Source organism: Dipodomys ordii, unplaced genomic scaffold (assembly GCF_000151885.1).
Source record: "Dipodomys ordii isolate 6190 unplaced genomic scaffold, Dord_2.0 Scaffold21, whole genome shotgun sequence".
Classification (NCBI taxonomy): domain Eukaryota; kingdom Metazoa; phylum Chordata; class Mammalia; order Rodentia; family Heteromyidae; genus Dipodomys; species Dipodomys ordii.
The window spans coordinates 5,697,262-5,725,051 of record NW_012267237.1 but is presented as its reverse complement, the minus strand read 5'-3'; the positions used below and the strand labels follow the sequence as shown (position 1 = coordinate 5,725,051).

Genomic DNA, 27,790 nt, shown 5'->3' with positions numbered 1-27,790 from the left:
GCTCTTCTTTGTTACTTTGTCTTATCTTCTTTTCTCATTTTAGACCTATACACTGTTTCCTAGATCTAACCATGCTTTTTTATTTCTTCTAGCAGAGAATATAAGTACAGAGTCAAGCTTTTATAGTTAAATTATGTGATAGTACATCATGTATAGATAGAATATAGATTAAAATATAACTTCTGTTGTCATGGGATAGATGTTTGCTTACAAACCTACAGCTGCAATAGGACAACTAGTGGATCTGCGTAATGTGTGGGATTGCTTCATTTCCAGCATGAGACTGCTTTGTCAGACATGTATCATAGTATGCTTTAACCAGACAGCTCCCAAGAGAACCAACAGACAATGAAGAGTGAAGTCAGTAACAACGTCCACATACATTAAAACCCCTGATCATCTCTCTAGTGGAGTTGAGAGCTTCCTCACCTGTATGTTGGGAAGACCTGAGAGGCGGAGGTCAGGGCAAGCGGAGACGTAGAGAGCTTTTGCATTCACTCACATGTTCAGCTTAACCCAGTTTGCAGTCACCCTCCAGCTGGGCTGGCCGCATTAGCTGTGGCGTGGTTCCGGTAACACAGCCTGTCTTTCTTTGCAGTGTGGCACCGTGGACCAGGGCCTGTACGTGAACTTGACAGAAAGAAACCTACAGGATGCTCAGAAATTCCTTCTGATGCACGAGGTGGTGCAGCCAGTGACGCCAGTGCCCGCCTTTATGGAAGACAACAGCCGCTTCTCCCACGTGGCCGTGGACGTGGTGCAGGGCAGAGACACCCTTGTCCACATCATCTATCTGGCCACAGGTAGGGGCCTCTATTTCCTCCAGGCAGCTGGCTTCCATCTTCTTATCTGAGGCCTTAACTTCTAATCGTTCCGTTGAAATCTCCGTGTTGAGTGTGTCTCGCCTCCCAGTCACCAGCACCCAGGATGCTCGCTTCACCTTGTCTTCCTTGGTGCGTCGTTTTTAAAATCCTAATTTCACTCTTTTCTTGGACTGTATCAGTCATGATTTGTATCTGAGAGAGAATGCCTTCTGCTTTAGCTACTGCTTCTCAGCCACTCATAGAAAGTATCTTCTTGGCAAGACCCCTCTAATTTAGGTCACTCAAGACAACAGAACACTTTGCTTCAGTCTATTGCTGGGTGAAGTATTTTACTGAAATTGTCATGGTTAGTTCTGATTGTTGTAAAAGATATGCTCACAGCAAACTATTCCTGCTTTATGAAAACATTTACGGAATATAGTTTGGGGCATAAATGGCACAATATTTATAGCCAATGTAGAGAGCAATGCATGTTAAATGGATAATAAACTATTCAGATCCAAAAATCAGTTTAGTGTCGATGGCACACATAGCCTAGGACCTGGGCAGTCCCCAGATAGTTACTGGTGTCTCTCCATCCCAACTCTTATTCCAGCAGCTTCTATGATTTTTAATTTCTCACAATGCATAATTTCCTTTCTTACTGTTATGGTCAAAAATATATCTTTTTTTCTGACAAAATATTCTTTTATTTATTGTTTTCTTTTAATTTACTATCTTTGAATATTTTATTATGTTTATGTATTATCTTGAAGTGTCAATTCAACATGTCAGTTTGTGGGTTCAGTTCATCTTGATCAGTGTTACCCCTTCCATCCTTCTCCTCCATCTCTCCCAACCCCACCCATCCCTTCAGTTTGCTGGTTCCATTTTTACCCATGTACATTGGTTATGGTAACTGTATTTGCTCACCTAGATCTTTTCTTGATACAAGCTCGCAGTTCATATTAATATTCGTCAGCACATTTTGCTCATGAAGTTGCATTGTTGAATTTTCACTGTCTGTCCAGTTCATGTGAAGCACTGAGTGGATGACGGGCAGCCTGGCACCATTCTGCTCTTCCAGGCTCACACTCAGAGCATGGGCAGATGACGGACCAACTTGTAACTAGTATGGATCAGCAGTAGGGGGATGTGGAGATGTTGCAAGGGATGGAAAGAGGAGAATGGAATGGCAGGTCACAGGCTGGATCCTGGGCTTGATTGGCAAGGTTCCACTCTGCCAGTGCCTGGTGGTTAAGCTGAGTCTGGAGGAAACAGTTCTTTCTGAAATAGGCTGGACTGGTGATGAGGACAGATGTGGCCTTTGGATGGGTAGATGAGGTGGATCAGGCCCCTCCTGCCTTGGAAGGCCACTCGTGTCTGGGATGAGAGGGAATTCAGTCATGTGGAGAGTTCAAGGAAACATCTTGTAGCTGAAGCTACACGATGAAGGTGTCGGTGAAGGAGAGAGAGGATCACGCAGGTGTGTGTACAGATGGCAGGGGAAGTCAAGGAGGGCATTTTTATTCACCTTGTTTAACTGGTTCAGGAGAGAAAAAGGAATTACCATTGAACTGGATGGCTCAACAGACTGCAGAGAGTGGCTGTGCCTTTTTTCCCCCCTGTCACTTTTGTCCGTTGTATTTATCATAAATGATCAGGATCATATCACAGTGATTAGGGCTCTCTCCTTGAACGTTTGGAGGAAGGCGAGCTCTTCACCAGCTCCTTGGCGGTGGGGGATGGTGAGGGTTATGTTGCTGATCATCACTGCTAGGTCCGCCAGAGCAGTTCTCTACCCCAGCCCTTCTGACTTCTTCCCACCTGAGAGAGTGTGGAGGTGATGTCTGTCTTCCTTGTGCTTGTGGTGATCTATAGTGAGCGCTGCTAAGGCCTAGTACAACTCTTCCATTTTAACCTCAGTGAGATCCTCCATCATTGCTGGCTGATAATTTTACAAGACTGCTACCCAGAGAGAGTTTAATGACAGACTAAATCGCTCAGCATTCTGGAGTCTAGGTCCGGCATTAAGGGGCAGACTCTGTTATCTCCCGTGAGAACTTCTTCCTGACTTGGGGACAGCCATCCATTTGTTCGTTTGTTGGGTCCCTTGAGGTTTTCCCTAAACCATTGAGAGACCTAATTGCCTCCAGCTCCAATCCTCTTGGGACCTTGTCTTCAACACATAAATGGGAGAGGATTGCACAAAGAATGCTATTTAAGCCTTCCCTGAAGGTAAAATACCTGAAGATGTTTATTATAAATAGTGTTTGAACAGAATCAAGTATAAACATCAACTTAGACAAATGATGGATCTGGGATGAAATTGTAGTCAATATCAGTTGCTTTGAATGGCAGCTTCTAGAAGCTTGCTGGCGGAAGTTTCCCTTAAATAGTCCCATGGGCAGCTGCTGTTCCCTAGCCCTGTCCGTGCTGGGCACCCCAGGCACACCTCATTGTGCTGTTCTGTGCTTTATTACACCCCATAGATAGCAGAGATTTCCCAAATTAGTGCTTTATGGCAATCCAGTCTTTAACAATCTATCAACAGTATTTTCTAACAGATCAGATGACTGTTAGCATTTCATATTAACAAACGGTTGAATGAGTGGTGTGTTGCTGAAGATAAATGCTATTGTGTATTTAGCAGACACAATATAATGTAAATATAACATTTATTAACAATGAGAAACCCAAAAACTTCCCATGATTTGTGTCTGGACCTTAACTCCCCCCTAACATCTCCAAGGTACACCTTCTAGTAAGGGCATGAATTCAGGCTTCAGGGCACAGAGATCACAAGCTGTCTGAGCCCGTCCCCATCTGATGATCAGATGGCAGTCGTCACATACCGTGTCATTCAGGAGATATGTCATAATGAGATGAGACTAATTCTTCCACTGACCTGATGTCTTGCTTTTATTTTAACCTGGTACCCATTTAAAAGTTGAGTCTTGATGTAAATTGAGATAGTGCTTGTTCCAATCCCAAGTTGGCCTGCTGGATGAATATGCAGTATGTAGAAACATAGAGCTCCCCGTAGCCTCTTATTTTAATAGTCAGGTTGTTCCCCTCCAGTGGAGGAAGTTGTGTCAGATGTAACCTTCTGGCAGGAAACAAGCAGGGAATCCCGGGGTTCCCCAGTGAGCCTGACCCAATAGGCACATGCTACCCTCCGCTGCCAGGCAGTGTTTAAGCTCGTTTCGACTGGCTTGACAATTCCAGCTTCGAGACCTGGGTAAATTAGAAACTTTATGTCCCACTGACTTGTGATGTGTTCATTTCACTCTTGCAACACAGCATTTAATGCATTTGGAAGGAAATATCTTTCTTTCCAAAATGTAATTCAAAATAAAATTTCCTTTTAATAGATATTATTTTTCAATGATGTGGCACATCATCTTCTTGATTTCCCTTTATTTCTGAAGCAATGAAATGTAAAAATGGATGATGAGAAAGAAATCCCAATAATGCCAGTCTCTTTCATTTAACCTCCAAAGAGCTGGGTGAAGCCTGATATTTTGCAAGATAAAGATAAAACATTTGGACTTTGGGGATTCACAGGCTGATTATCTAGTTGCTGTTGTTGTTTTTATTTATATCGTACTTGACTGGACTTGTATGAAAGCAGACTAAGGACATTCTTTCTCGGTCAGGAAAGTGGGTATGGCATACACAGCCCAGCTGATACCTACTGCCTTTATCCTGGAATTAATAACTACCCAGGGCACGAGGCACGGTTCACCCCTCCCAGCCAGTGAAGGGAGGCTGGGGGACTTTATGCCTTAGAGAAGATTTCCTGTGGGCTATCAGAACACTGGTTTAGGGATCAGGGTGTATTCACACACTTTCATTTTACTCAAGGGATGGTAGAGTGCTTGCCAGTGGCCAGCTGAAGAGCTGGTTTCTTCTTAGTTTCCAGTACTGTCAGAAGGTCCAGGTGAAGGGCTGGGAGGGTGGCTTGGTGGTAAAGTGCTCACCTAGCATGCCTGAAGCCCTGGGTTTGATTTCTCAGTACCACATACCCAGAGAAAGCCAGAAGTGGTGCTGTGGTTCAAGTGGTAGAGTGCTAGCCTTGAGCAAAAAGCAGGGACAGTGCCCAGGCCCAAACCTCAAGCTCCAGGACTGGCAAAAGAAAAAAAAAAAGAAGGTGCAGGTGAGGAGCCCCCGAATGCTGGTGACCCTCCCATCCGGTGGAGTTTTCCTCTCTGCTACCTACTGAGATACCTTTCCTGGGACTATTCTGGACCCATTTCTTGCTGCATCCATGTTTCTTTCCTGTTGGACATCCAGCCAGCCCTAGGCCTATTTCCTGGGTCCTGACTAAGCAGACACGTTGAAATTCATTTCTTTGAAATCTCAGGTGGTCAAATGGCAAATGGGAACTCTTTTAGAATGCTGGTGACGGACTCCAAAGTACAATTATCTGCTGGGTTCTTCTCTACAGAGACGAATTTAAAGTCATGTTGCCCAATTTGGTGTTGGGGATCCTCTCTGCACTTGTCTATCATTATTACTCCTCTTGCCTCTGTGACAGTGCTTTGGTGGCTATACCTGTCTCCTCTGTCACAATGGCCCTTGGCCATGGTGATCTTCATTCTGTGTTCCAATCCCCTAGAAATCCCATTTGGTCTCACAGTTTCTCCTGTACCTTCTAGCATGAGCTGTGTGTGTGTGTGTGTGTGTTGTGTGTGTGTGTTTGTGTGTGTGTGTGTGTGTGTGTTAGCATTGTTTTAATTCTCGTGTGCCCAAAATTATTTTGATCCTAAGGTTACCTAACTTTCTATTGTAACAATAGTTGCACAACTAAGAATAAGTTACAAGTCAAAAAGACAATTTACCCAGGCTCCAGTTAGCTTACACATGTAATCTAGCTACTCAGGAAGTTGAGATCTGAGGATCTTGGTTCAAAGCCAGCCCAGACAGGAAGGTCCCTGAGATTCTGATCTCCACTTAACCACCAGAAAACTGGAAGTGGCACTGTGAATCAAAGTGGTAGAGCACTTGCCTTGAAACAGCACCCAGGCCCAGAGTTCAAGCCCCACGACTAACCCCCAAAAAAGTCAATTTACAGTGTGAAAATTACAATATAGTTATTTTTTAAAGAATGCTATCCCTTGATTGGATTGTCATAGTTTTAATAATATATCTTTAGAGAAGATTATTCATAAACATTTATATAAAAATACCAGAAGCTAAAGGAAAGGATACACAGATACAAATGCACTCACAAATGAAAAGAAAGTGACTGCTTTTAGATTTCAATTTGTAAAACTTGTTTAGCTCATAGTGAGCATGGTAGAATATGGCTGTAATCTCAACTTCCAGAAGGTGGAGGTAGGATTGCATGTTCAAGGCAATTCAAACCTGGGCCAAAAAAAGAATCAAGACCCTGTCTCAGAAATAAAATATCAAAACAAAAAACTGGGGCAGGGAAGCTTAAGTGGAAGAGTGCATCCTAAACTTGAACAAGGCTTTGGGTTCAATACACTCAGCATTTCTTCTATACCCTCCCTCCAAAAAATACAGATATACAGGTAGATAACAGATAGACAAATGGGGAGAGAGTATCTACTCATAGGTATTGGGGATGATTAAATTGATTGGGAGCTTGTGACAAGTTTTGACAACTGTATGGTCTTCTCTAACCCCACTCTTCAAGTAGATTGTGCCTTGGAATGAAATATCTCTAACAGTCTGAGAATATAGAATATGCCCAGGACAAAGAGAACCTGAGTTTTTAGGGTTTTAAAAAATAGGTTGAAGAACACTTCACAAGAGGGAACAAAGTAAATCTGCTACAAATTTACTTTGCTTTAAAAAGAGAACATGAATAAAATAAGTCTTCAAGGTTGAGATAAAAGATGCAAAGTAGGATGAAAAGTAAGCCCACAGAGGTAAGCGGATAAATAGAAGATAAAAGCAACTCTTTATTGAGAAGGGAATAGTTTAGAAACATCATGGGAATAGAAGCAAAGCTAAAAATGAATAGAGTAAATGTTTGAGAAATTTGTATTACTGGAAAATATTTTATATGGGAGTGGTCTCCACACATAAGGCAGGGAATGTCATTGAGCCAGAGGACCCAATGAAGGGAGCTGATAAATTGTCTCCCAAAAGAAGACAATTTTTAAGGAAAAGTTCCATGAGATTAAATAAAGAATGAAATCTGCAGATACCATATTTAAACAATATTAGGGGAATATTATTGAGAGTAAACGGACACTAGGTATAGGCAGGTTAAGTTTTCAGGATAAAGAATGACACAGCATTTGGGGAGCAAAGCATCTACAAATAGAAAATTTTCTGATGGCTTCAAATTTCTCTTCAGCTGATTATGTTCATGAAAAAGGTCTAACAATTCTAAGAAAAGAAACTGTGATGTAAGTATATTATACAAGGATTATTTATACTTATTATACCATACACACACATACACACACACACACACACACACACACACATATATATATATATATATATATATATAGTTATATAGTTATATTAATCCAAGAACAAAGCAGGCATGCAGGTATTTGCCTAAATGAAAATGTCAAGCAATACAAAACCATGGATCTCTTTAGAAATAGGAAGCATGACTAGTAAGTGGCTAAGTTCTGTCAAAGAAAGATAAAACATGAAAATATGGAATACCAGATACATGATAAATTTAAAATAGAGTGAAATAAAGTATGACTTGGGAATATTAATGTAGGCTAATCCTTCCAAAATAAACATACACTGAAACATTAGAAATACATCTGTGATAACAATTGTACAAACCAGAAAGTCTTACTCTTGAAAAAAATATCAGTGCTAGATATATCTGAGGCAATATCTAGAATAAACAGAGAATTAAAAAAAATAAAACCCCACAAAAACAAAACCCAATAATCCAATTAATAAGTGGGCTAATGATTTAAAGAGAGTCTTCTCAGAAGAAGTAAAAATGGCCAATAGACACATGGCAAAATGTTCAACATCCTTGACCATAAAGGAAAATGCAAGTCAAAACAACATTGAGATTTTGCCTCACCCCACTTAGAATGGCCATTATCAAGACAACAAAGGGTAGCAGATGCTAACAAGGATGTGTTCAAAAGGGAACCCTAATACATTGTTGGCAGGGATATAAACTTGTTCAACCACTCTAGAAAGCAGTATAAAGGCTCCTCAAAAATTTGAAAATAACTGGTAGCTTATGCCTATAATCCTAAGTACTCAAGAGGCTGAGATCTAAGGAATGTGGTTCAAAGCCAGCCTGGGCAGGAAAGTCTATGAGACTTTTATCTCCAGTCAACCACCAGAAAACCAGAAGTGATGCTGTGGCTCAAATGATAGAGCACTAGGCTTGAGCTGAAGAGCTGAGGCCCAGGGGCCCAGGCCCACAATTCAAGCCCCACAACTGACAGATAGATAGATAGATAGATAGATAGATAGATAGATAGATAGATAGATAGATAGATAGATAGATAGATATAGCTACTCTATGACCCAGAAAATCCATTCTGGGGCACTTGTCTAAATGATTATAAACTAGGGTACAGTAAAGCCACCAGTACAACCAGGTTCATTGCAGTACTATTCACCATAGCCAAGGTATGAATCAGCCCAGATGCCTCTCACTGGATAAATGGATCATGAAAATGTGGCATATATACACAATGAAATTCTGTGCTTCCATCAGAAAGAAGGACATGGCCCCATTCATAAGGAAATGGAAAGACTTAAAAAAATAAGTAAGCTACACCCAAAGAAACATAGGCTGCATGGTTTCTTTCATTTGTAATAATTAGAAAGTGCCTATAAATCTACAAGAAACCCTAATGTAGAGTAAAAGACAAAAAAATTACTCTTGGACATCATAAATTAAGCAAGACTCTAAACAGTCACACAGTGAGACCAAAGGAGGATATTCTTAGGAGAGGATCACAAGGGCTCAATAGCATATGATTAGAATAAATGATGCTTATCAAAATGAACTCTAAAAATGGAAACAAGAGGATTTTTACTTTATTTTTGTGGGTTTTTTCCTTTTGTCACTGATTTTTGTACCCCTTGTCTTGTATATAAGTTTATTTGATTTGGGGAGGTGAGGAAATGGTGGGACAGCAGGTGAACTAATCCAACAGTGATAGTCACTAGACACTATGTTGGAAATGAACTGTACAACCTGGGGGGTGGGGAGGATAGTTGGGAAGGGAAACCTGGGAGAAAATGAGGAAGGTTTTAACATTGTTCAAAAGAAATATACTTCACACCTAACCTATATAACTCTAACCCCTTAGTAGACCATCTTTATAATAAAAAAAGAAACTTCCAGATGTTACAAATCATCCAGAAGTTTTGACATACAATTTAAAGTCCTGAGATTTTAAAAAAAGATACACTGCAGTTTTTAATCCCCATGTCTTAGGATGTAGCCTTCTTTGGAAAAAGGCTCTTTGATGATGTGATCATTTGAGGAGAGGTGAGGTCATATTGGAGTAGGGTTGACCCTTAATCCAATATAACCACAGGTTTTATGTGAAGAATGCATGGAGATCAGACCATGTGACAACCTAAGCAAAGACTAGAGAGATAGGGCAACAAGCCGAGAACCCTAGGAACAAAGAGCTACCGCCAGTGTGAGAATGAGATGGGGAATGCATGGCCTGTGCACACTTCGTTTCTGTCTTGGAGCGTCCAGAACAGTGCGAGGGTAAATTCCTGATGCTTGAACTCTTCCGGAAGGTGCTGTTGCACAACAGCATTCCCAGACACTAATACATTCATGTGACTGTTCCTACTTTATACCTGCTCTTACAGCTAAATGTCTCTTGTCTTCATCTCTATTCAGTTCCCTCATCTCCATAAACAAAATTATTTTTTCAGTATTAATTTATATCAGGCCTAATTAAAAATGAAAAGCTTACTGTTGAAAACAGTATAATCTATGCTAAGCCACTGAAAAGTGCCATATAAACAGCTAATGTTCTGATTAAATGTGGGAACCTTTGGGTTTTTTTTTGTATTTTAACAGGTTTTTTCCAAGCGTGTTTTTTGTGCAATTTTAGTAGCTTAAGAGTAGTTTCGTAGCCACAAAATAATATGAAGTTCCAAGCTATGAATTCATAGTTACTCCAATTTGTTCTAAATGGAAATCAGTTTCCATCTGTGTGAAGCAGGCAGCTTTTCCATTTTCTTTCTGATTTGCTTTCTCCCTCTCTGCCTTTGTGTCTCAGGCACACTGAAGGCAGATGAACTGCAATGCTCATCTTGCAAATGATCAATATCGATGGAAAGTTGGCCTGCTTACTAAAGATGTTGATCTTTGGATAACAACCCCCAAAGGACAGACACATTGTTTCTTCTTACCTTTTTTTCCTCAAGGTTGCTCCTTTATTGGGTAGAAGGTGATAGAGCTTTGGTACAATAGAATGCTGTCCCAAAATCTAGGATTCACCCACCTTCTATGAGAATGTATTCAGTATGTTCTTTTTATTTGTAAGTATTTTCCATGCATTTTTTTGTTTTACTTTGTGTGTTCCTGTGTATAAAAGCATAGACTTAATAATACAGGTCCAGCATTGACATTGACATGAAGTCTCATTTTCATGGCTGTTTTTCTTTATTAAATTTTTTTATTATATTTAAATAGTTGTACAAAGGAGTTGCCATTGGACAAAGTAGTGTATGAATACAGTGCATCTTGACCGTTAGTGCAGTTAGTGTGTTCTTGTTTCTTTGTGAGATGATGCTGAGCAGGTGCCTGGGTGGCCTTGTTCTGCTTGGTCAAAATCTCTCCCTCCACAGAAGACCATCCCAACTTTTTTCTATGTGAAAACTTCCTAAGGGAGCACTAAAGTACAGCACCACTTATTGAGGTCCCCAATTTTACAGTATATTTAGAACTTGTTCATGATCATTTAATGAGATTTTTTTAATCAATGCAGGAAAACCTATGTTTAAACACAAATAATAAGGCTCTCAGTTGGGTTTTTTCCTTCATTTTCTCCATAATGAGCAGTTATCAACTTCACAGGACAAGAACATTCTTTTTACAGTTCTGTTGCTATATGAAAGTTGATTTTATTAGTTTTGAATTGGCTGGCTTCACTTTCCAAAACATCTGACTTACCTTCATACATAGTCTAATGGAGTGGCGTTCTCCTGCTGTGTTTATGTATTCCACAACTGGAACTAAACTAACAGTTACAAAAATTAGTGCTTAGAGAAAAAAAAATCGTAGTGCTTAGAAACAGGCACCAGAAGCTTCCCACTTGCTGGAGAATCAAATACAATGTGTGACCTGTGACCTGTGAGATTTGTTTTCCTCATGAACAGTGTTAAATTTCTCACAGGGTTCTTGCGCTATTAGAATGAGTTAACAAAAATCCACAGAACTCTTCATGACTTGCAAGCCAGAGGGACACTTTCAGGAGCCCACCTAGAGGAAGGCCCAGCTTGGCTTCCCCCGGGGCAGTCCATACCCACAGATGCTCACAGAGGGGCTGGAGACTGAAGAGAAACCCGGGGTCTCCATACCATTGTTCCTATTCACTGTGCAGAGACAAACACCCCAACTATCAGTGAAGACAAAAGTCAGGGCACCACTTTCAGAAAATCCATAAGAGAAACATTCAAGGATCCTTCCTCCATGGAGAAGCCCTGCCAACACCGAGAAGTAGGTCAGGAACACAGCATTTCCGCCTGGGAACTTCAGGGAAAGTGCAGTATAGTTGATTGTCACCAGTCCTGACGTTTTGCCTTACAGCTGCAATTAGGAGAAAATTTCAAATGACTCACTGACTCCAGTGACCCATCTTGTTCTTCTTCTCAGACTTCACTTTGTGTAATGTGCACTCTGAACCCACTTCTCCAAATTGGAGAGGTTCCAAGGACACAGGAACCATCTGTGGCTTTCCTGCTCTTCTTTTCTTACAAAATGGCATATTTGTGTAAAATAGAGTTAAATAAATAAACAATAAACAAACAAATTAATCATCCTCACTGAGTAGACATTAACAATTGCAGTATCTAACTTCACATATGTGGTTTATTTTCTCATCATTGGAACAGTCCACTCACATTAAAACCCAGCCCTGGGAAGCCAGTTCTTCATTAGAATGATTACTTCATCATTCTGCTCAATGTGAACTAGGTTCTTTTGGTGTGAGGGAATCTCTGGGTACTAAGTGACGAGGCACATTCTGAGGATAGGAGTGTCTGATGTGCATTTCCTGATTCACTTTCTTTTTTTCTTTTTCCTTTTTCTTTTTCTTTTTTTTGTCAGTCGTGGGGCTTGAACTCTGGGCTTGGGTACTGTCCTTGTGCTCTTCAGCTCAAGGTGAGCTCTCTACCACTTGAGCTATAGTGCCGCTTTCGGTTTTCTGGTGGTTTATTGGAGATAAGAGTTTCACAGACTTTCCTGCCCCGGCTGGCTTTGGACCATGATCCTCAGATCTCGGCCTCCTGAGTAGCTAGGATTACAGGCGTGAGCCACCAGCACCCAGCTCCTGATTCACTTTCTGGAGAAGCATCTGACGGTCTGACAGAACACTAGTTCCCTAGATCCGAAGGCACTCTGTGTTCTCTATGATACCTTAAATCATTGCTGAAAGAATTATGTTGCTAACAGCCTCCCTTTCAAGAGGTGAGAGACTACATATACCCTGTGGTTATCTGAGAGCAAATAACCAGTTTTTCTTCAGTGAAGATTCAGTTTGTTCCCACATCATAAGAGAATCAAATTATTCCTGATTTCATGGTTCTAAGAATTTGGTTTGCTGATTTAACAGTTTAGAGACCAAGTGGGCCATTTGATAGCAATTACACATTCCCTTAGTGTCCAACAGCAGCTGGAAGTGAAGGTTCTGGTCACTCTCCTCCCAAAGGGATTGCCAAACTGATCCAGTGGATTCATGTAGGTTGACATAAACCCCAGCGGTTGATTGTCTTTCAGAGGAATCCTCCATTTCTCACAGTGGTCCCCTAAATAAAGAGATATCAGCGGGAGCGCCCCCTGGATCAGACATGCAGTAACCTCACGACCAATGAAAAGGATTCTGATTTCGAATTTCAGGTCAAGAGAAGACACATTCTGGTCACCCCTTGAATGGGGTGTTGTTTGCAGCATAAATCTTTCTATAGTGGTTCACTGTACTACATAGGACATGGTAACAAGGACTTCCCAATAAGCTCCTTGGATTCTTCCTTGGCGCAAGGCAAAGTGGAACCTATCCAACCATATCTCCCAAATTTCCTGTGGAATCCTTTATGCCTTGATTTGGAATGTGTGCTGTTTTCAGGTTTAAGCACATCGTGTCATCTTTATTAACTCATATGCATATCGCCCCTGAGTGGCAATGATGACCAGCCATTACAAGCATATTTAAGGCTTGACTTGACATAATTGAATTCTGAAGCAGACAAGAGTAGGGTCCTCAGAGAGACTAAAAAGGAGGAATGCATGAAGAGATATTGCTAAGGAAGGTGTTATGGATGGGCTTCCCTCCAGAAATTTTTACTTAGCAGAATGAGTGGAGGAAAAAAAAATCTCATTACTTCTTTTCAAGTCATCTTTCACAGCGGAGTAGGGGGTAGGGGATACCTGAGTTGATAGAGCTGGGGAGAGAGTGTTGAGGAGTAGGGAAGAAGGAAGGTGTAACTGCTAATGCACGTCCCTGCCACCAGGGACAAATAGCTTCTCCACATTTTGCTGTCAAATCTGCTGCCAATGACTGCCTGATGCATTTCCTTCCACCGGGATGTCTGCTAAGCTGCTAAGCTTGCAGCTGCCGCTATTGACAGCACTCAAGTCTAGCACCAAGCCTGCCTCGGCTGTGGAGAAAACAATGTGTATCACTTACATAGGTGTCAGCATCAGAGCTTCTTTTCATTTCATTGTTTCAGGATAGCACAATTCCACAGTGAGATGCAAGAAAACTATACGATTATTTATTGGTTCATAATATTTTACACTAGATAGAGACATCCACAAGTGTGTTACTTAAATGTGGCTTTTCTTGGCTTAAAATAGAACTGTATTTACCAAAACACCCTCTGGAGGTTCATAGTAAAGGACAACACAATTCTCTTAGTGTGAAAATAAAATGAAGCCTTGAGCTGCAATCTCAGAACACATGCTGTCTCACTTATCCATGAGATATAAAGTAAGCCATTCTTTGCAGAAACTGAGAACAAGACATTTGGCAATACAACTTCCTACAGAAGTACCCAGACAACCCTACCTAACCAAAACTTGATAAAGTCTCAGTATCAGTGGATCCATCCACATTCACATATGGAAATCTCATCCTTGATGTGAGGAGATGGGGCTTTTGGGAGGGGATTTGACCATGAGGACAGACCCTGGTGAATAAGAGTAGGGCACTTATAAAAAAGACAGCAGAAAGGTCCTCCTACCCTCCATCACAGCAGGACATAGTGCTGTACAAGCACCAGATTCTTCTGAGCCACTATCCATAAGAAATAACGTCTCCTATCTTATAAGCTATCCAGTCTATGGTATTTTGTTACAGCAACTCCAAAGTACTAAGAGAGTCCTAAAGCTGATTTTGTTGTTGTTGTTGTTGGTTGTGGGGCTTGAACTCTGAGCCTGAGCGCTGTCCCTCAGCTCTTCAGCTCAAGGCTAGCACTCTTCCATTTGAGCTACAGCGCCACTTCTGGTTTTCTGTTGGTTTATTGGAGATAAGAGTTTCATGGAGTTTCCTGCCAGGGCTGGCTTTGAACCTCAATCCTCAGATCTCAGCCTCTTGAGTAGCTAGGATTACAGGCGTGAGCCACCAGCACCCAGCTGAGAATACTTGGAATTATCATTGGGATATCAGCTATCCAACTGAAGTCATTTTTCTTTACCCGTGTTAGACTTTCTGATTCGCTGAAGTGCTGCATGAATGCCAAGTGGACAGGCTATTGGAAAGCAGTGACCCTTCTGTCCCACTGTCCATCTCTCCAACGCCCAGTCCTCAGCAGTGCACGATCATGCTTTTTACCCATCCCAAACACAAAAGCAACAAGGCATGTTCTGTTTCATTCTGTCATTGGAGAGTATCCATAGAAAGTATGAGTTAAACACTGTGCATGTGAAGTTAACTTTGAGAATTGTCTGTGATTTGTAAAAAGTCCTATGAAGTGATTCTTTTTTTTGGGGGGGGATGGGGGTCTGGTCGTGGGGCCTGAACTCTGGACCTGGGTGCTGTCCCTCAGCTCTTCAGCTCAAGGCTAGTGCTCTACCACTTAAGCCACAGCACTACTTCCTGCTTTTTCTGCTTATGTGGTGCTGAGGAATCAAATGTAGGGCCTCAGGCATGCAAGGCAAGTGCTCTACCACTGAGCCACCTTCCCAGCCCCCTATGAAGTGATTCTTATTGATGCCAAGCAGAAACTGGTTTTACATTCTATGACTAGTTCAAGAAGTTCCTCTATTTTGTGACGATGATAAAAACATAGTAATTAATTATATGAATAGCCAAATACATTTATAGGATTTTGATAAACCTCAAATTTAGTATTAAAAGTGATCTCCTTCATTAATTATCAGAGTCAGGGCTTCATTTTTGTGCTTAATGATATGATCATTTAATTAATTTTAAGACCTGACCTTGTTCTTGGCAATGAATACTTGCTCAAAGAAATAAAAAGTTTCAGCTGAAGAGGCCTGGACTTCTCCTTGGTAAACTGGATCTTCAAAAGGCAATCTTTATAAAGAGCTGCTGCTCTTTGTGTTAAACATACAGCAACATGATTTCAGTAGGAGCTCTACTGATTAATAGCCCTGTCAATTTTTACCATCTTGGGGAAGTATGCATGTCTCTCTGCCTGGACACAGGAAGACAAAACTGTCTTGTATTCTATTGAATTGCAGGGCTGTGGTGATGGATTAGTAACTTGTCTGTAGGACCCTATAATTTTCTCAGCCAGGAGCTCCTGTCCCTGGGCTCCCCAAGGTCTTCCTGGCCTAGGGCACAGACCAGGCCAGGAACAAAAGGTGCTGAGTTCAACGCTGACCTCTCACCCATTCTGTACTCCCACATTTGAATGTTACCCTATATCCTGTGATACATGCTACCTTCAGAAGCAGAAGAGACTGTTTCTGTCACCTATGGGTGATATCCAACCTCTTCTACCCCATCTGTAGTCTGTGTCCTCTTCCTCTCTGTTTCTCTATCTCTTGATTCTGGGTCTCTTATGGCTACTGACAATGATTTTTATGTCTGGAAGATATCGACTAGTATTGAGACCAGGATGCCACCTCAACCACCCCAATTCCAGTAAGGGAAACCGTGGATTTTGCTGCCTTCTGCCCAGTACTGGGTTGAAATGCCATGTGGTGTTGATTGGTAACAAATCTCCACCCACCAATGACCTGAAAAGTCAACTTTGAAGCCAGCAACTCAGGGCTCCTATAGTCTGCATCAGTGACATGAACTTATTTATTGACTGAATGTCTCCCTTCTCCTCACCATCTTGTGTAAGAAGAGATCTCTTAGATTTCTCTTCAAATGAGTATTCAAGTACATGGGTCACTCCTGCCCTTTAGATTCCAAGTACAGTTTACCTGGCCGTAAAATACAGGGTTCAGATGACTGATTTCATGCCTAGCAAGAGTAAGTTGGTGTGAGCCCACAGACTTTGGAAGCTTCCTAGAGCAGAGGAGTGGGTGCTGGCTTGGGAGATGAAATGGTGCCTGGTGGAGAAGATGAGGAAAAGAGGCTTTACTTGGAGAAGATGCAAGATATCTGAAAGATGCAGGTAAAGATATTGACAGGTGTCCTAGAAAGAGTGAGGCCTTTCCATTAGCTGGGATTCAGAAGATGAAGCTGAAATATGGGAATGAATGCAGAATTGTGGCACTTGGATAGATTGAGTCCAAAGTGGTGACATGGCTTCTTTTTGGATTTCCCAAGTTTTTATTGAACTTGGAAGCCCTTCTTTGAAGTTGGGAAGGTGTTAGATCAGTAATAGGGACCTTAGGTTGTCTTTGAAACCATAGGAATAGAAGTAATCATGATGTTCACAAGAAGAAAAAAAAAAGAATGCTCACAAAAATCTCAAGCTACCAAAGCTGAAAAGGCTGTAATTCATAATGGGTGTAATGTAGCAACTCAGAACAAAAATGAAAAGAGAATTTTCTTGTACTAAAGAATAGGAGTTCTCATTCTTCTTTTAAATTAATGTTGCAGAAAGTGCTTAGCATAGGTTTTTGTCAACCATCTTAGTCAACAACTAATGAGACGAGACACAGCACAAAGCTCCTACTGGAGGAGAAGGTAATTTATACTCTCTATTCTGGCCTGGTAAGTGTAAGACAGGGACAGCCATGGTGCCAATGGTGCCAACTGGGTGGTTGTTTTGCAATTTAGACACAATAAATCTCGTCCTCATAATTTCCTTTTAGAAACTCGAATTGCTTCCTTCACAGAATGATTGGAGTTAGATTTAAGCTGTGGGGTTAGATGAGAGCTTTCAAAAGATACCCAGAGGACTCTATTAATTGCACTCTTGCTTTAAATGTAATATGGTTCTTATTCACAGCAACCTCCAGTGGTAAATTTCCTATAAGCACTGGCTTATGATTTAATGTACTGCAAGGAGCTGTTGAGGTTTTGTTTTGCAAGGTAGTCAAAGCCACTGAAAAGAGCTATCATTTCCTTTGCTTCTGTATGGGGGAGGGGTGCGGAGGGAGGCAGGGAGCTGGCTGAGGAGAGCATTTCCTCGGCAAGCCAAGCAGCAGCAGGAAAATGCAGCTGCATTCTTATAGAGAGTGCCATCTAGATCACGTTGGACCCTGCGCTGTGAGCCATGCCCTGGGGTGAGGGAGTCACAGACAAGTTATTAACTGTTCGTGGCCATGCATCCTCTGAAGCGCTCAAGCTCAGAGTCTCGCGTGGGTCTGTGCAATCTGTAGGCTACTAATGAGTCATGCCTCTTGCTTCAGGGTCTACTGGGTATCGGGAACTGTTCCACAAGCCAATGAATCCCAGTGAACTTGACACACTTTATGCCCTGGAGCTTGACCCTGGATTTGTATGCCAAGGGTGGAGAGGAAAGGTGATGTAGAGGAATTCTTGGGGATTAAAGAACGGTGCACTTAAATTATGACTAGGAGTGTTTAAATTGGCTAACATGCTTTTGGGGGGAAAACAGGTCATTAGGTAAATCTGATAACTGAATTAATTAAAATCTCCTTCATAGGGCTGTAAAGACATGTTCTTTCTTTCTGACTTCCCCTCTGCTATCTGTGATGCTGAGCTCCAAGTGCCACAACCGATTTAATTCATTTGCTCAATTACAAGTTAGGAGAAAGAACTTTTGTAATGTACTGGATGTCTGCTGCTTTGGGATAACGGTGGGCTGAATTGATGAACTTTATATAATGATCTGTTGCTATGGTGACCAGCTGCCCAGTGAGGGGGAGAGGGTGTTCCATCATTACCACACTGGGAACGCTTGCAATGGAGCAGATGCAAATACAAAAGGTTTTCTCTTCCTTTGCAGTAACTGGGTCGATAAGATAAACAGTAAAAATGCCTCTCAGATACAGCGGCCGAGAATCAAATTGAGTTCAATGCACAATTGGAGATAAAGTATTTTAGCTTCCTGGGTTAGTAGAATTATTGTCCGCCGTGAATCTCCAGCTCTGTCACAGATGAACTTTGTCAGTGTTTCTACTTGTCCTGTCACAGGTTTAATTTCTGTCCTGTTGACTGATAGCCATTTCTATAAAATAGAGTAAAAGTTAGAGAAGTAACAGAGAGGATCCTAAGTTTAAATGTCCTATGCTTGCTGGTCTTCCCATCTTCCTTAGATTGGAGTTTCCTGAGCCAATCCTTTCATTTAGAGGTATGAATGTTTGCTTTTCTTGCAAAGTAAATAGTTTTGTATGTTTAAAACAAACGGCACTTCTACTCTGTTAGTTTGAATTGCACCTCTGAGAAAACTTATTTACCCTGAGTTTCAGAAGTGCGCTGGCATGATCTTCTTAAGACAAACCAATTTCTCCACATCTTTCTTTTCCTTGTTCGGGGTTTACAAAGGAATCAAGGTTGAAACCGTTATCCTTTAAGACAAAATGACTTTTAAATAAGTGCTCTTTAGGCATCTGTTTTGTCATTGTTAAGACTTAGTAGATCGCAGAAGTCTGTATCAACGCAAACAAGTACGAAATATCAAACGCACTGAGCCCTCAGGGGTTCCCAGCACTGTACTGTGTTCCCTGTTTTGCCCTCCCTCCCTCTCCATTGCCCTTCCTCACTCATCCTCTTTCTTCTTTTCTTCCTGCAGAAGATTTGGTGTCATGAATCTGTGAAATGCTGAAGTTACTAAAATTATAGAAATTCTCCAATAAAAAAATTCACTGTAACCAGAGACCTTTCCTCCGATATTTAACAACTCCATCTTTTTTTTGGGGGGGGGTCCGGTTGTGGGGCCTGAACTCTGGGCCTGGGCGCTGTCCCTTAGCTCTTCAGCTCAAGGCTAGCGCTCTACCACTTGAGCCACAGAGCCACTTCCGGCTTTTTTCTTTTTGCTTATGTGGTGCTGAAGAATTGAACACAGGGATGCAGGCATGCAAAGCAAGCGCTCTACCACTGAGCCACCTTCCCAGCCACTCTTTTTTCTTTCTTTATTCTATTTTATTATATTGGCTGTTACACATGCTCTTGAATGTTCCTAGGCTTAATTTTTCTCATGGCTCTGGGAGCCAGGAGTCTAAAGTCAGTAGGTTTTAATTCTTCAGAGGCCTTTCTCCATCTTCTATGTGTCCTCCCAAGACCTCCTCATGGTCCCCCTCTCCTCTGCCCCCCTTCCCGTGCCAATCTGTTTCTTAGTTTCTTACTTTTACAAAGGACCCCAGGCATATGGGGCTTATATGTATGGGGTTTACCCCCATTTTGCCTTAATTCTCATTTTAAATGCCCCATACCTAAATACAGTCACAGCAGGCTAGGGCTTTGAAGTATGCATTTGCAGGAGTTCCTAACGGCCATTTATTTGAGTAAATGGCATACTTGCCTACCAAATAAGAATTTTTTTTTACGTCTGGAATTTGTTTAAATAAACCATGATGATGATGATGATGATGATGATGAAAAATAGGATCTCATTGAAAACCTTGAACCTACTTTAGCCACTTGAATATTGAAAATAAGAAAACATCAGCCAAAAATAGATCATTAGAACCACTAATAATTGCTTTGTACACATTAGAACTTACAAAACAGAGAAAATGGTATTTTAGGATCTAATTTGTAGAGTTAACTGTTGAAGCTCATCTTAAAGTATCCTTTTAAAAATGAAACAAATTGAAGGTGCTGCTTAATTAGTTAAGCATCTCGTTGGCTTCACAATCTCATAGGGTTGGAAGCACTAACACTGATTGGTAAGTCCAATTAGGCTTGCACTCGATAACACTTATACATCAGTTGTTCAGTTACTGGACTCTAGTGATAAACCCACATCTACAAAGAATAGCAAAGTTTTATTGGGCCTACTCCCTGAAATGCAAGGTCACATTTCAACATGGGAACACTCATGTTAGTTCACATTATCGCTAATCGCCGCTTGCTTGCTGAGATGATCAGTGGGATTTGGTATCATAGCGTTCTAGCCTGAGCAAACAAAAATATGATAAACATTTGGGTGCAGTGGCTCTCACCTATAATCATAGCTACTCAGCAGGCTGAGATCTGGGGATTGAGGTTCAAAGCCAACCCAGGCAAAAACATCTGTGAGACCTATATCTCAAGTTAATCAGCAAAAAGCCTGAAGTAGAGATGTGGCTCACATGATAGAGCACCAGCTTTGAGCAAAAACGCTGAGAAAAGCTCAAAAACTTGAGTTCAAGTCCCACTACCTGTATTTAAATTAAAAAAAATTCCAGGAGTCCAGGATGTACAATTAAATATAAATATCACAGAAAATCTGAAAGGGACATTTAATATTAAAATATTATTCACAGTTACATAGAATTCAAATTTCAATGAGCATTGCATTTTTAATCTGGCAACCTATGACATAAACATGTTGTTGTTCAACAAAAATGACATAATTGTGTAATTGGCCATAATATGTAATGATGTCTTTGTGCAATAACAGTGATGCCTAGGTTCCAAATCACAACATACTGCACACAATCAGTTTTAGGAGACTTATTTATATGAAGTAGACACAAGGAGACATTATCAGTGTGTACAGTTTTCAAGTCGAAAGATAAACTACAAATGAATGACACTCAGTCTTGTGTCTGTCACATAATTATTAGTTGAGATTGCCACAAAAATGCAAATATCCTGAATTATTTTGCTAGAGTGGCAGTCATTCTTTGTGCCCTGATGCTAGTTCCATTTCAGTGGCTTCGTATAACATTCTGCTGACAGATGTATGTGTGTGTGTGTGTGTGTGTTCACGCATGTGCATTCATGTGCGTGCATGCACACATGCTGCAATTGACAAGGAAATGACAGTTTTCCTTTCTGTACTGACCTCTGGATGATTCAGATTCAATGTACTTCTCGCTTCTATTTCCCCTGTGAATGGCTTTGGTTAGATTATTAAATTTGAGATGTGTAGAAGATGTGTGTGGTTTTATTTTCTATAGCAAATTTTCAGTGTCAATATTATATCAGATGAAACCAATTATAATTATTTTCTCCATTTACTTTTTCTCCATTTACTTTGTGGTACTTGGTGTTGAAATCTATCAATTTAAGAGAAATATTATTTCACCTTTATGTTGACAGACATCATTCTCACTAAAGATCATTAGGGGGAAGGTATCATTATTAATGACACCTTCAATCCAAACCAACATTTCTTCTGCTCTTCATTCCTGTTCCTCTCTATTCTCCCCCCTATCCTTTCCTCTTTCCTCCTCCCTTCCTCCCCTTCCCTCCCTCCTTCATTGGAGCAATTTTCACTCAACAAATGTTTCTGAGGCATTAAGTGGTTGCTGGCCAAGATAGCACATAAACACTAGAAAAATAATCCTTACACCTGTGGAGCTTATGGCTTTTAGTCAACCAAGTATAGAAATTACCAAACAAGTCAACTAGAATAAATCTGTGAGGACCACAGCTCACTGTGAAGAGCTGTGCTGTCTGTCATTCTGCAGTCTAATGGATACCCTACTTTGTAGTCTTTTAGGCTGGACTCTGCACTGGAAGAAGTGATGCCATTGTCATCTGTCACCACATGAGCAGGGCCATGGCAGTCATGCTGCTTGGTGCTCTGTGTGCTTCCCGGAGGAGGCTGGTGCATCCGAACAGTGGACATAGGGTGCAGTTGAGAGGAGCGGGGTCCATTGTAACCCACGTGGGACCTGTTCCTCTCTGTGGTATCACGTAGAGTGTTTGAGTGAGGGAATGGCCTCGTCAAATGTGTGTCCAGTGGTGACCATAGTTGACATGAGCACAGTAAGCACAGTTCTTAAGAAACCCAGAAAAGAAAGAAAGGTGTCCTAACTCAAGTAAGGGAAATGAGGGGACAGTGGAAGTGGGTGGGTGGAGGAGGAGCAGATGAACCCTGGTGAGTGAGACTGGGCTGCCCGGGGGGATGTGGGGCTTAGATGTTAGCAGTGCAGGTAATGGCACCACTGTCCCTAACCCGGGACCGCAGGAGGGAAGGCACGCTGGAGGTGACAGGGCAAGTTGCTCTCTCTACTCACACACAACGCTCGGCTTCAAGAACAAGGCCAACTCTCAGCAGCAAGATGGGGCTTATCCTTACCCTGCGGCTCACCACAGGAGAGAAGACCATGACGCTGAGTGTGAGACCAGAACCGGGTTGAGGCACCGCGGGAAAAGGAAGGCTGGGAGGAAAGAAGCAGCAGCTCCTGCGGTCCACATAAGGGTCGTGGTGGGCTGACCTTGAGGCTGAAGGACATCAGAAGGGACTCAGCACGTGACCAGGTGTTCTGGATGAGTGAGATACAACAGAACCCTGAGGGTTAGACCAATACAGAACCCATGCTAAGTACCTTTCTCTGAAATGCTAAGTCCTCTAGTTCTGTTGGCAGCCATTAGCTGGGAAATCAGGTACAAGATGTGGAGGTTGTTTGTGGTAAAAGTTTTTGATCAATGATGGCTAACTCAAGACACGTTTTTTTAAGCTTTTATAAAAATCAGTTCTTTCTCATAACTTGGTTAAGAATTTTAAATGCATCTGCTATTGATATCGGGGCAGTTGCCATTTTGTGGTGGTTTCTCAGAGACAAAATAAATCATAAGCATGCAGAGGTCACTTCAGTCATTGAGGCAGGAAAGGCATGCTTTTCGTGCCAAGTTTGGCTGGGGAGAAAGAGGCATTACAGGCGCCCATGATGAATCTCTAGCTGGGCCCCAGTTGCATAGCCCTGCACCTGCAGCAGCTGCTGCTACGGAAGACCCTGCCTGGAAAATGGCTGCAGAAAAATACCATATTGAATGAAGTAAGTCAGGCCCAGGGACCTCAGGCAGGTGTACATGAAATGAAAATACATAGGAAGTATATACACGAGCATATACATATATACCTGGTCAGACAGAGAAGAGAATGGCCTTCCTACGAGGCAGATCCCATGATGTAATCCCCTGAACAACAAGAAAGTGAAGACCAGAAAGCTAAAACCATGTCTTGACTGACTGAGGTGGTAGAGGCCGAAAGGAGGGGAACGAAGAATGAAAAGATAAATGGTGGAAGAACACAGGAGGATAGTCAGCATCTCGGTGATCATCTTTGAAAACAGAACAAGAAAGTTGCAGGGATGGGTGGGAAGAGATGAGGAGGAAGAAAGGGCAACTCTGTTCAAGATGCACTGTACACAGAAATAGACATGTTAAATTGAAACCCTTTTATACAACTACCTGAAGAAAACAATAATAAAAAGACACGCCCCCCCCCAAATAAATGCTACCTCACCCAGGGGTCTCCCACTAGCCCTACTGTCTGCAGGGGGCAGCCCCTGGCTTCAGCTGCTAACCTCCAGGTTGGGCTGACAGGCCTGCTGTCACCATGATGATCCCAAGGGCTGTGGAAGGCCCTCCTGTCACTGCTCTGGGAAGCTGGCCTCTCCATCTGCCCGTGCCTCCTGCAGACCTCCTAGCAGGGTCTGATGGTGGAGACATCTGTGCTGAAGCCACTTGCCCTGACCCGGGCACAAAGACCCAACATCACGGTGGTTCAGTTCTCCCAGATTGTGAACTAGGGTCAATGAGTCTAAGTTAAGGAAGTTAAGTTACAGAGAAAAGGCATACATTTTCTTACACTTTCTTGTTTTGGACCTGTGGATTGCTGAAATGCCATCCAACATTGGAAAATCTCCCCTGTATGCAGCATGTTTGGCATACGGTTGACCTTTTTTCAAAAGTAAAGTATTGGCTCCTTTAAAACATTTGTTAGAAGTAATATTATGTCACTCGTGGTCAGTAAATGTTCACTAGGGATGTTTCAGGTATTTTAAGTACATTCGCACTAATTTCTTAAAACTTTAAGGAAATCCAGGACAATGCTTGTATGCAACATTTGTAATGCATTTGCTCTTTAATCATAAATACCCTGAGTCTCTAAGAATGTTTAGAGGTTTTAAAAAATGTGGGTTCTGTCCAGAGTTTTCGGGCTTGATTGATTGGAGTTCCTTCAAGCCAAAGGTTCGTGATTTTGCTTCTGGCTTTAGGATAACTTCTTAACTGCATTCATTTAACATTCACAAAAGATGAATTGTGATGACTTCAAACTTGGGACCATGGTGGTGGTGGTGTGTTTGTGAACTCTGGATGACCCAGGTCCTTGGTGATGAGTTTTGAAGGTGCTTGTTCTACATGTCTGTGCAGATCACAGCACAGGGTGCCGAAGAGAAATGCATGCCTCGAGCATGAATTCCCCCACATAGATGCCAGTTGCACTGAGCCCTTGCTGGCTTCCTGGACCATTTGTCCACATGGTTCATCCTCAGACTGTTTCCTTCCCACAGGAACGGTGCCCCACCAGGTCCACAAATAAGTGCACTCCACTTTTAATTGCAAGATACTGACCTCATTCCTTTACCTCTCTGTGTTTGTTGCCTCCACAGATTACGGAACCATTAAGAAAGTTCGGGCACCCCTGAATCAGACCACGGGCAGCTGTGTGCTGGAGGAGATTGAGCTCTTCCCAGAGCGGAGGAGGGAGCCCATCAGAAGCCTGAAGATCCTCCACAGCCAGAGCGTCCTGTTCGTGGGGCTGCAGGAGCACCTGGCCAAGATTCCCCTGAAGAGATGCCAGTTCCACCGCACGCGCAGGTACGCTGACAAGTACCCAGGGGATGGCTGTAAGACAGACACAAGAACCTGGAAGGCTTGCAAATCCCCTGCTATCCCGTGGCCCCAAGAGTGTGACGTCATAGGCACATCCTACATCCCAGAATTTACTGTGATGAGATTGACCCTCCAGCTCTCTTTCCAGAGAAAGCCACACTTACCATCTGGCAGCAGTTTTATGAAGGAAAGTGAATTATCCAGGGTATGATAACACTATTTGGTGTCTTAGGATTAATTTATTACTCTGGCACAAGTTTATATTTTATGACAATACATCTCACACGGAAAATATTCTATAAAGTGTGTGTCCTCTTCTTCTTTAAATAAGTCCCTGAGGAGGATCTGTGCTGACCTGGTGGCTGCTCTTTCTTAAGAGTCCATTGGCTGTTGTCCTGGGTACCAGCTCGGTTGACTTCACTCTGAAAGCTACGGTATCACACAGGCAGTCTGCAAGGGGGTAGGGGAGGGAAGTTCTACAGCTACACACAGATCCAGCTACCATAGTTCATTCTCCTACCTCCACCCGCTGCTTGCCCTGTCATTTTCTATGGGTGTCTGCTAGAAACATCTAGGCCAGGTGCTTGGGAAATGAAAAGGGCTGGCCATACCAAAACGTAAGTTTTATATTGTGATGTTAGAAATTACTCTGTATTCTGATCCCTGAGAAAAGTTCTCCCTGGAGGCAAAGATACTCTGAGTGGTACCTCAGAATCAAAGTTCTTGACAGCTCCACTCCCAAGCAGGCCATACATTTGGATCTGGTGCGAAAATGGTCTCCTTTATTCTGTTACTCACAAACACCCACCGTACACAGGCCATTCTTTGTCTAAACACGATGGACTTGTGTCCATCAATGTAAAAATGATCCTTTGAATGATCAGTTGAACCTTCAAATTCTTACTGAACAGCTGTTTTTAACCATTAAAAGTTTATAGACAATGATAATCCATTCAGTTTGGCAAATCCCTGATCACTCTTTTCCTTTTACATGAGCTGACTAGAAGCAGCAGGTCATTCCCATTGTCCAAATAAGGTGGAATCAGGCCAGATCTCAGTGTTCTACCCATGGTTCCACAATACTGCCACATGGGACAGGTTCAGAGCTGGTCTTTCTGCCCCAGAAGCTCATGGCAGACTTTTCATTTTCTCCGTGATGTGGTGTAGTGAGGGAATCGAACTGGGAACCAGATTTCACAGGGTTGTTGCTCGAGTGCACTTACAGGTGATCTGCGAGGTAGAGCTAGCAAGAACCAGGCAAGATGGAACTCTGCGGCACAGCGTCTTCCCCTTAGTTGCTTCTTTATGCTTGCTGTGACACAGAGCAAAAGACACAGGGTAGATTTCATATCCTATTACTCCAAAGCACTCTAAGGAGAATCTGCACTGGCTCCTTGGCCTCTGGAATGAATATGCATGAGAATTTTTACCACCTGAATATCTCTTGTTAGGAGTATCTGGCCACATCTGTTCATATAGTGAATAAAGTGAATTCATATTTACTAATTTTTAGAAGCCTGCTTCTGATTCAGAAGTGGCTACCCACAGTCATCTGGCTCAGGGTGAGCCATTGTCAATTAAAAGGGAAAATAAATAGAGACTCAAAGAATGGGGCAGCCAAGCAGACACTTCTTTAATTCTTGCCTGGTGTGCATGCCAGCATACACTCATAGCCTGTGACTGCAGGGGAGACAATCTGCACAGAGATCAACAAGTTCCCATTGAAGTGCTTCAGGAAGCAAGTAAAGGCCCTCACGGTCATGTCTGCCAATCAGGTTGTTAATCTCCTGACCCACCAGGAAGGCTTCCAGGTGGTATAACGTCCAAAGCTCTCTACCTCTAAGGAGAAGAAGGCTTGGAGCAGAGACGAGAAGCCCCTGGACACTTCCAGGTTATTTTATGGACTTTGTCCCAGTTGGATCACTGGCACAGCATACTTCCTCTGCAGAAGGAAAAAAAATATTTTAGGCCTCCCAGGTACAAAGTCCTGCTTCCAAGAACTCATCTCCGTCCCACTGCATGACCAGAATGAATGGCAAGGAAAGCTAGCAATAGTTAACAGGCATGGAAACCGTGAGTGTCTTTAGATTTCAACAGACCTTAACTTAGACAGTCAAGTAAGAGCAGAAAAGATACTAGCACAGAAAGCCATTGAATCATAAGGTGCCAAGTCACAGTGCCGTAAGTCATCCGGCTCCTCCAGAAGTCATTCTAAATATAGCTGAGCAGTATGAGAGCCTGAAGATATATCCGGGAGTGGAGGGTGGGAGGCACATCACCTAGACCAGACCGTCTGTGAGACTTGTTCACCACCAGAACGTCAGAAGTGGAGCTGTGGCTCCACTAGCTATAGCTAGCTCCACAAGCTCAGTAACCAGCCCCTCCCCCCAAACACACATGCACACATACACACATGCACACACACACACACACACACACACACCGAGGGTGTGCTAGATGAAGCTCAGGGGTTATGGTCTCCTGACTTTTCCATTATCTCATTATCATGAATGACTTGCCTTTAGATGAATGTCAATTTGTGAAGCTATGTATTTAATTCATTAAGATTTAATCTATGCTCTAATGTTTTTTAATATAACAAGATTTTATACATTTTATACACATATATACACACATCACATATATTTTCCCTAGGTACTCACTACAATTTAGGAGATAAGATAATCCTGTCAGATTATACAAATTACATTT

General features: G+C 42.2%; 1 protein-coding gene across 1 annotated transcript in view; it reads left to right on the top strand.

The window, feature by feature from the left end:
- The window catches only part of Sema5a (sema domain, seven thrombospondin repeats (type 1 and type 1-like), transmembrane domain (TM) and short cytoplasmic domain, (semaphorin) 5A), a 242,964-nt gene that overhangs the window by 145,761 nt on the left and 69,413 nt on the right, over window positions 1-27,790 (top strand). Inside the window, exons 9-10 of the mRNA XM_013013883.1 lie at window positions 599-803; window positions 24,856-25,063. Of these exons, the coding sequence (XP_012869337.1) occupies window positions 599-803; window positions 24,856-25,063 (413 nt within the window). The remainder of the gene's footprint in view (window positions 1-598; window positions 804-24,855; window positions 25,064-27,790) is intronic.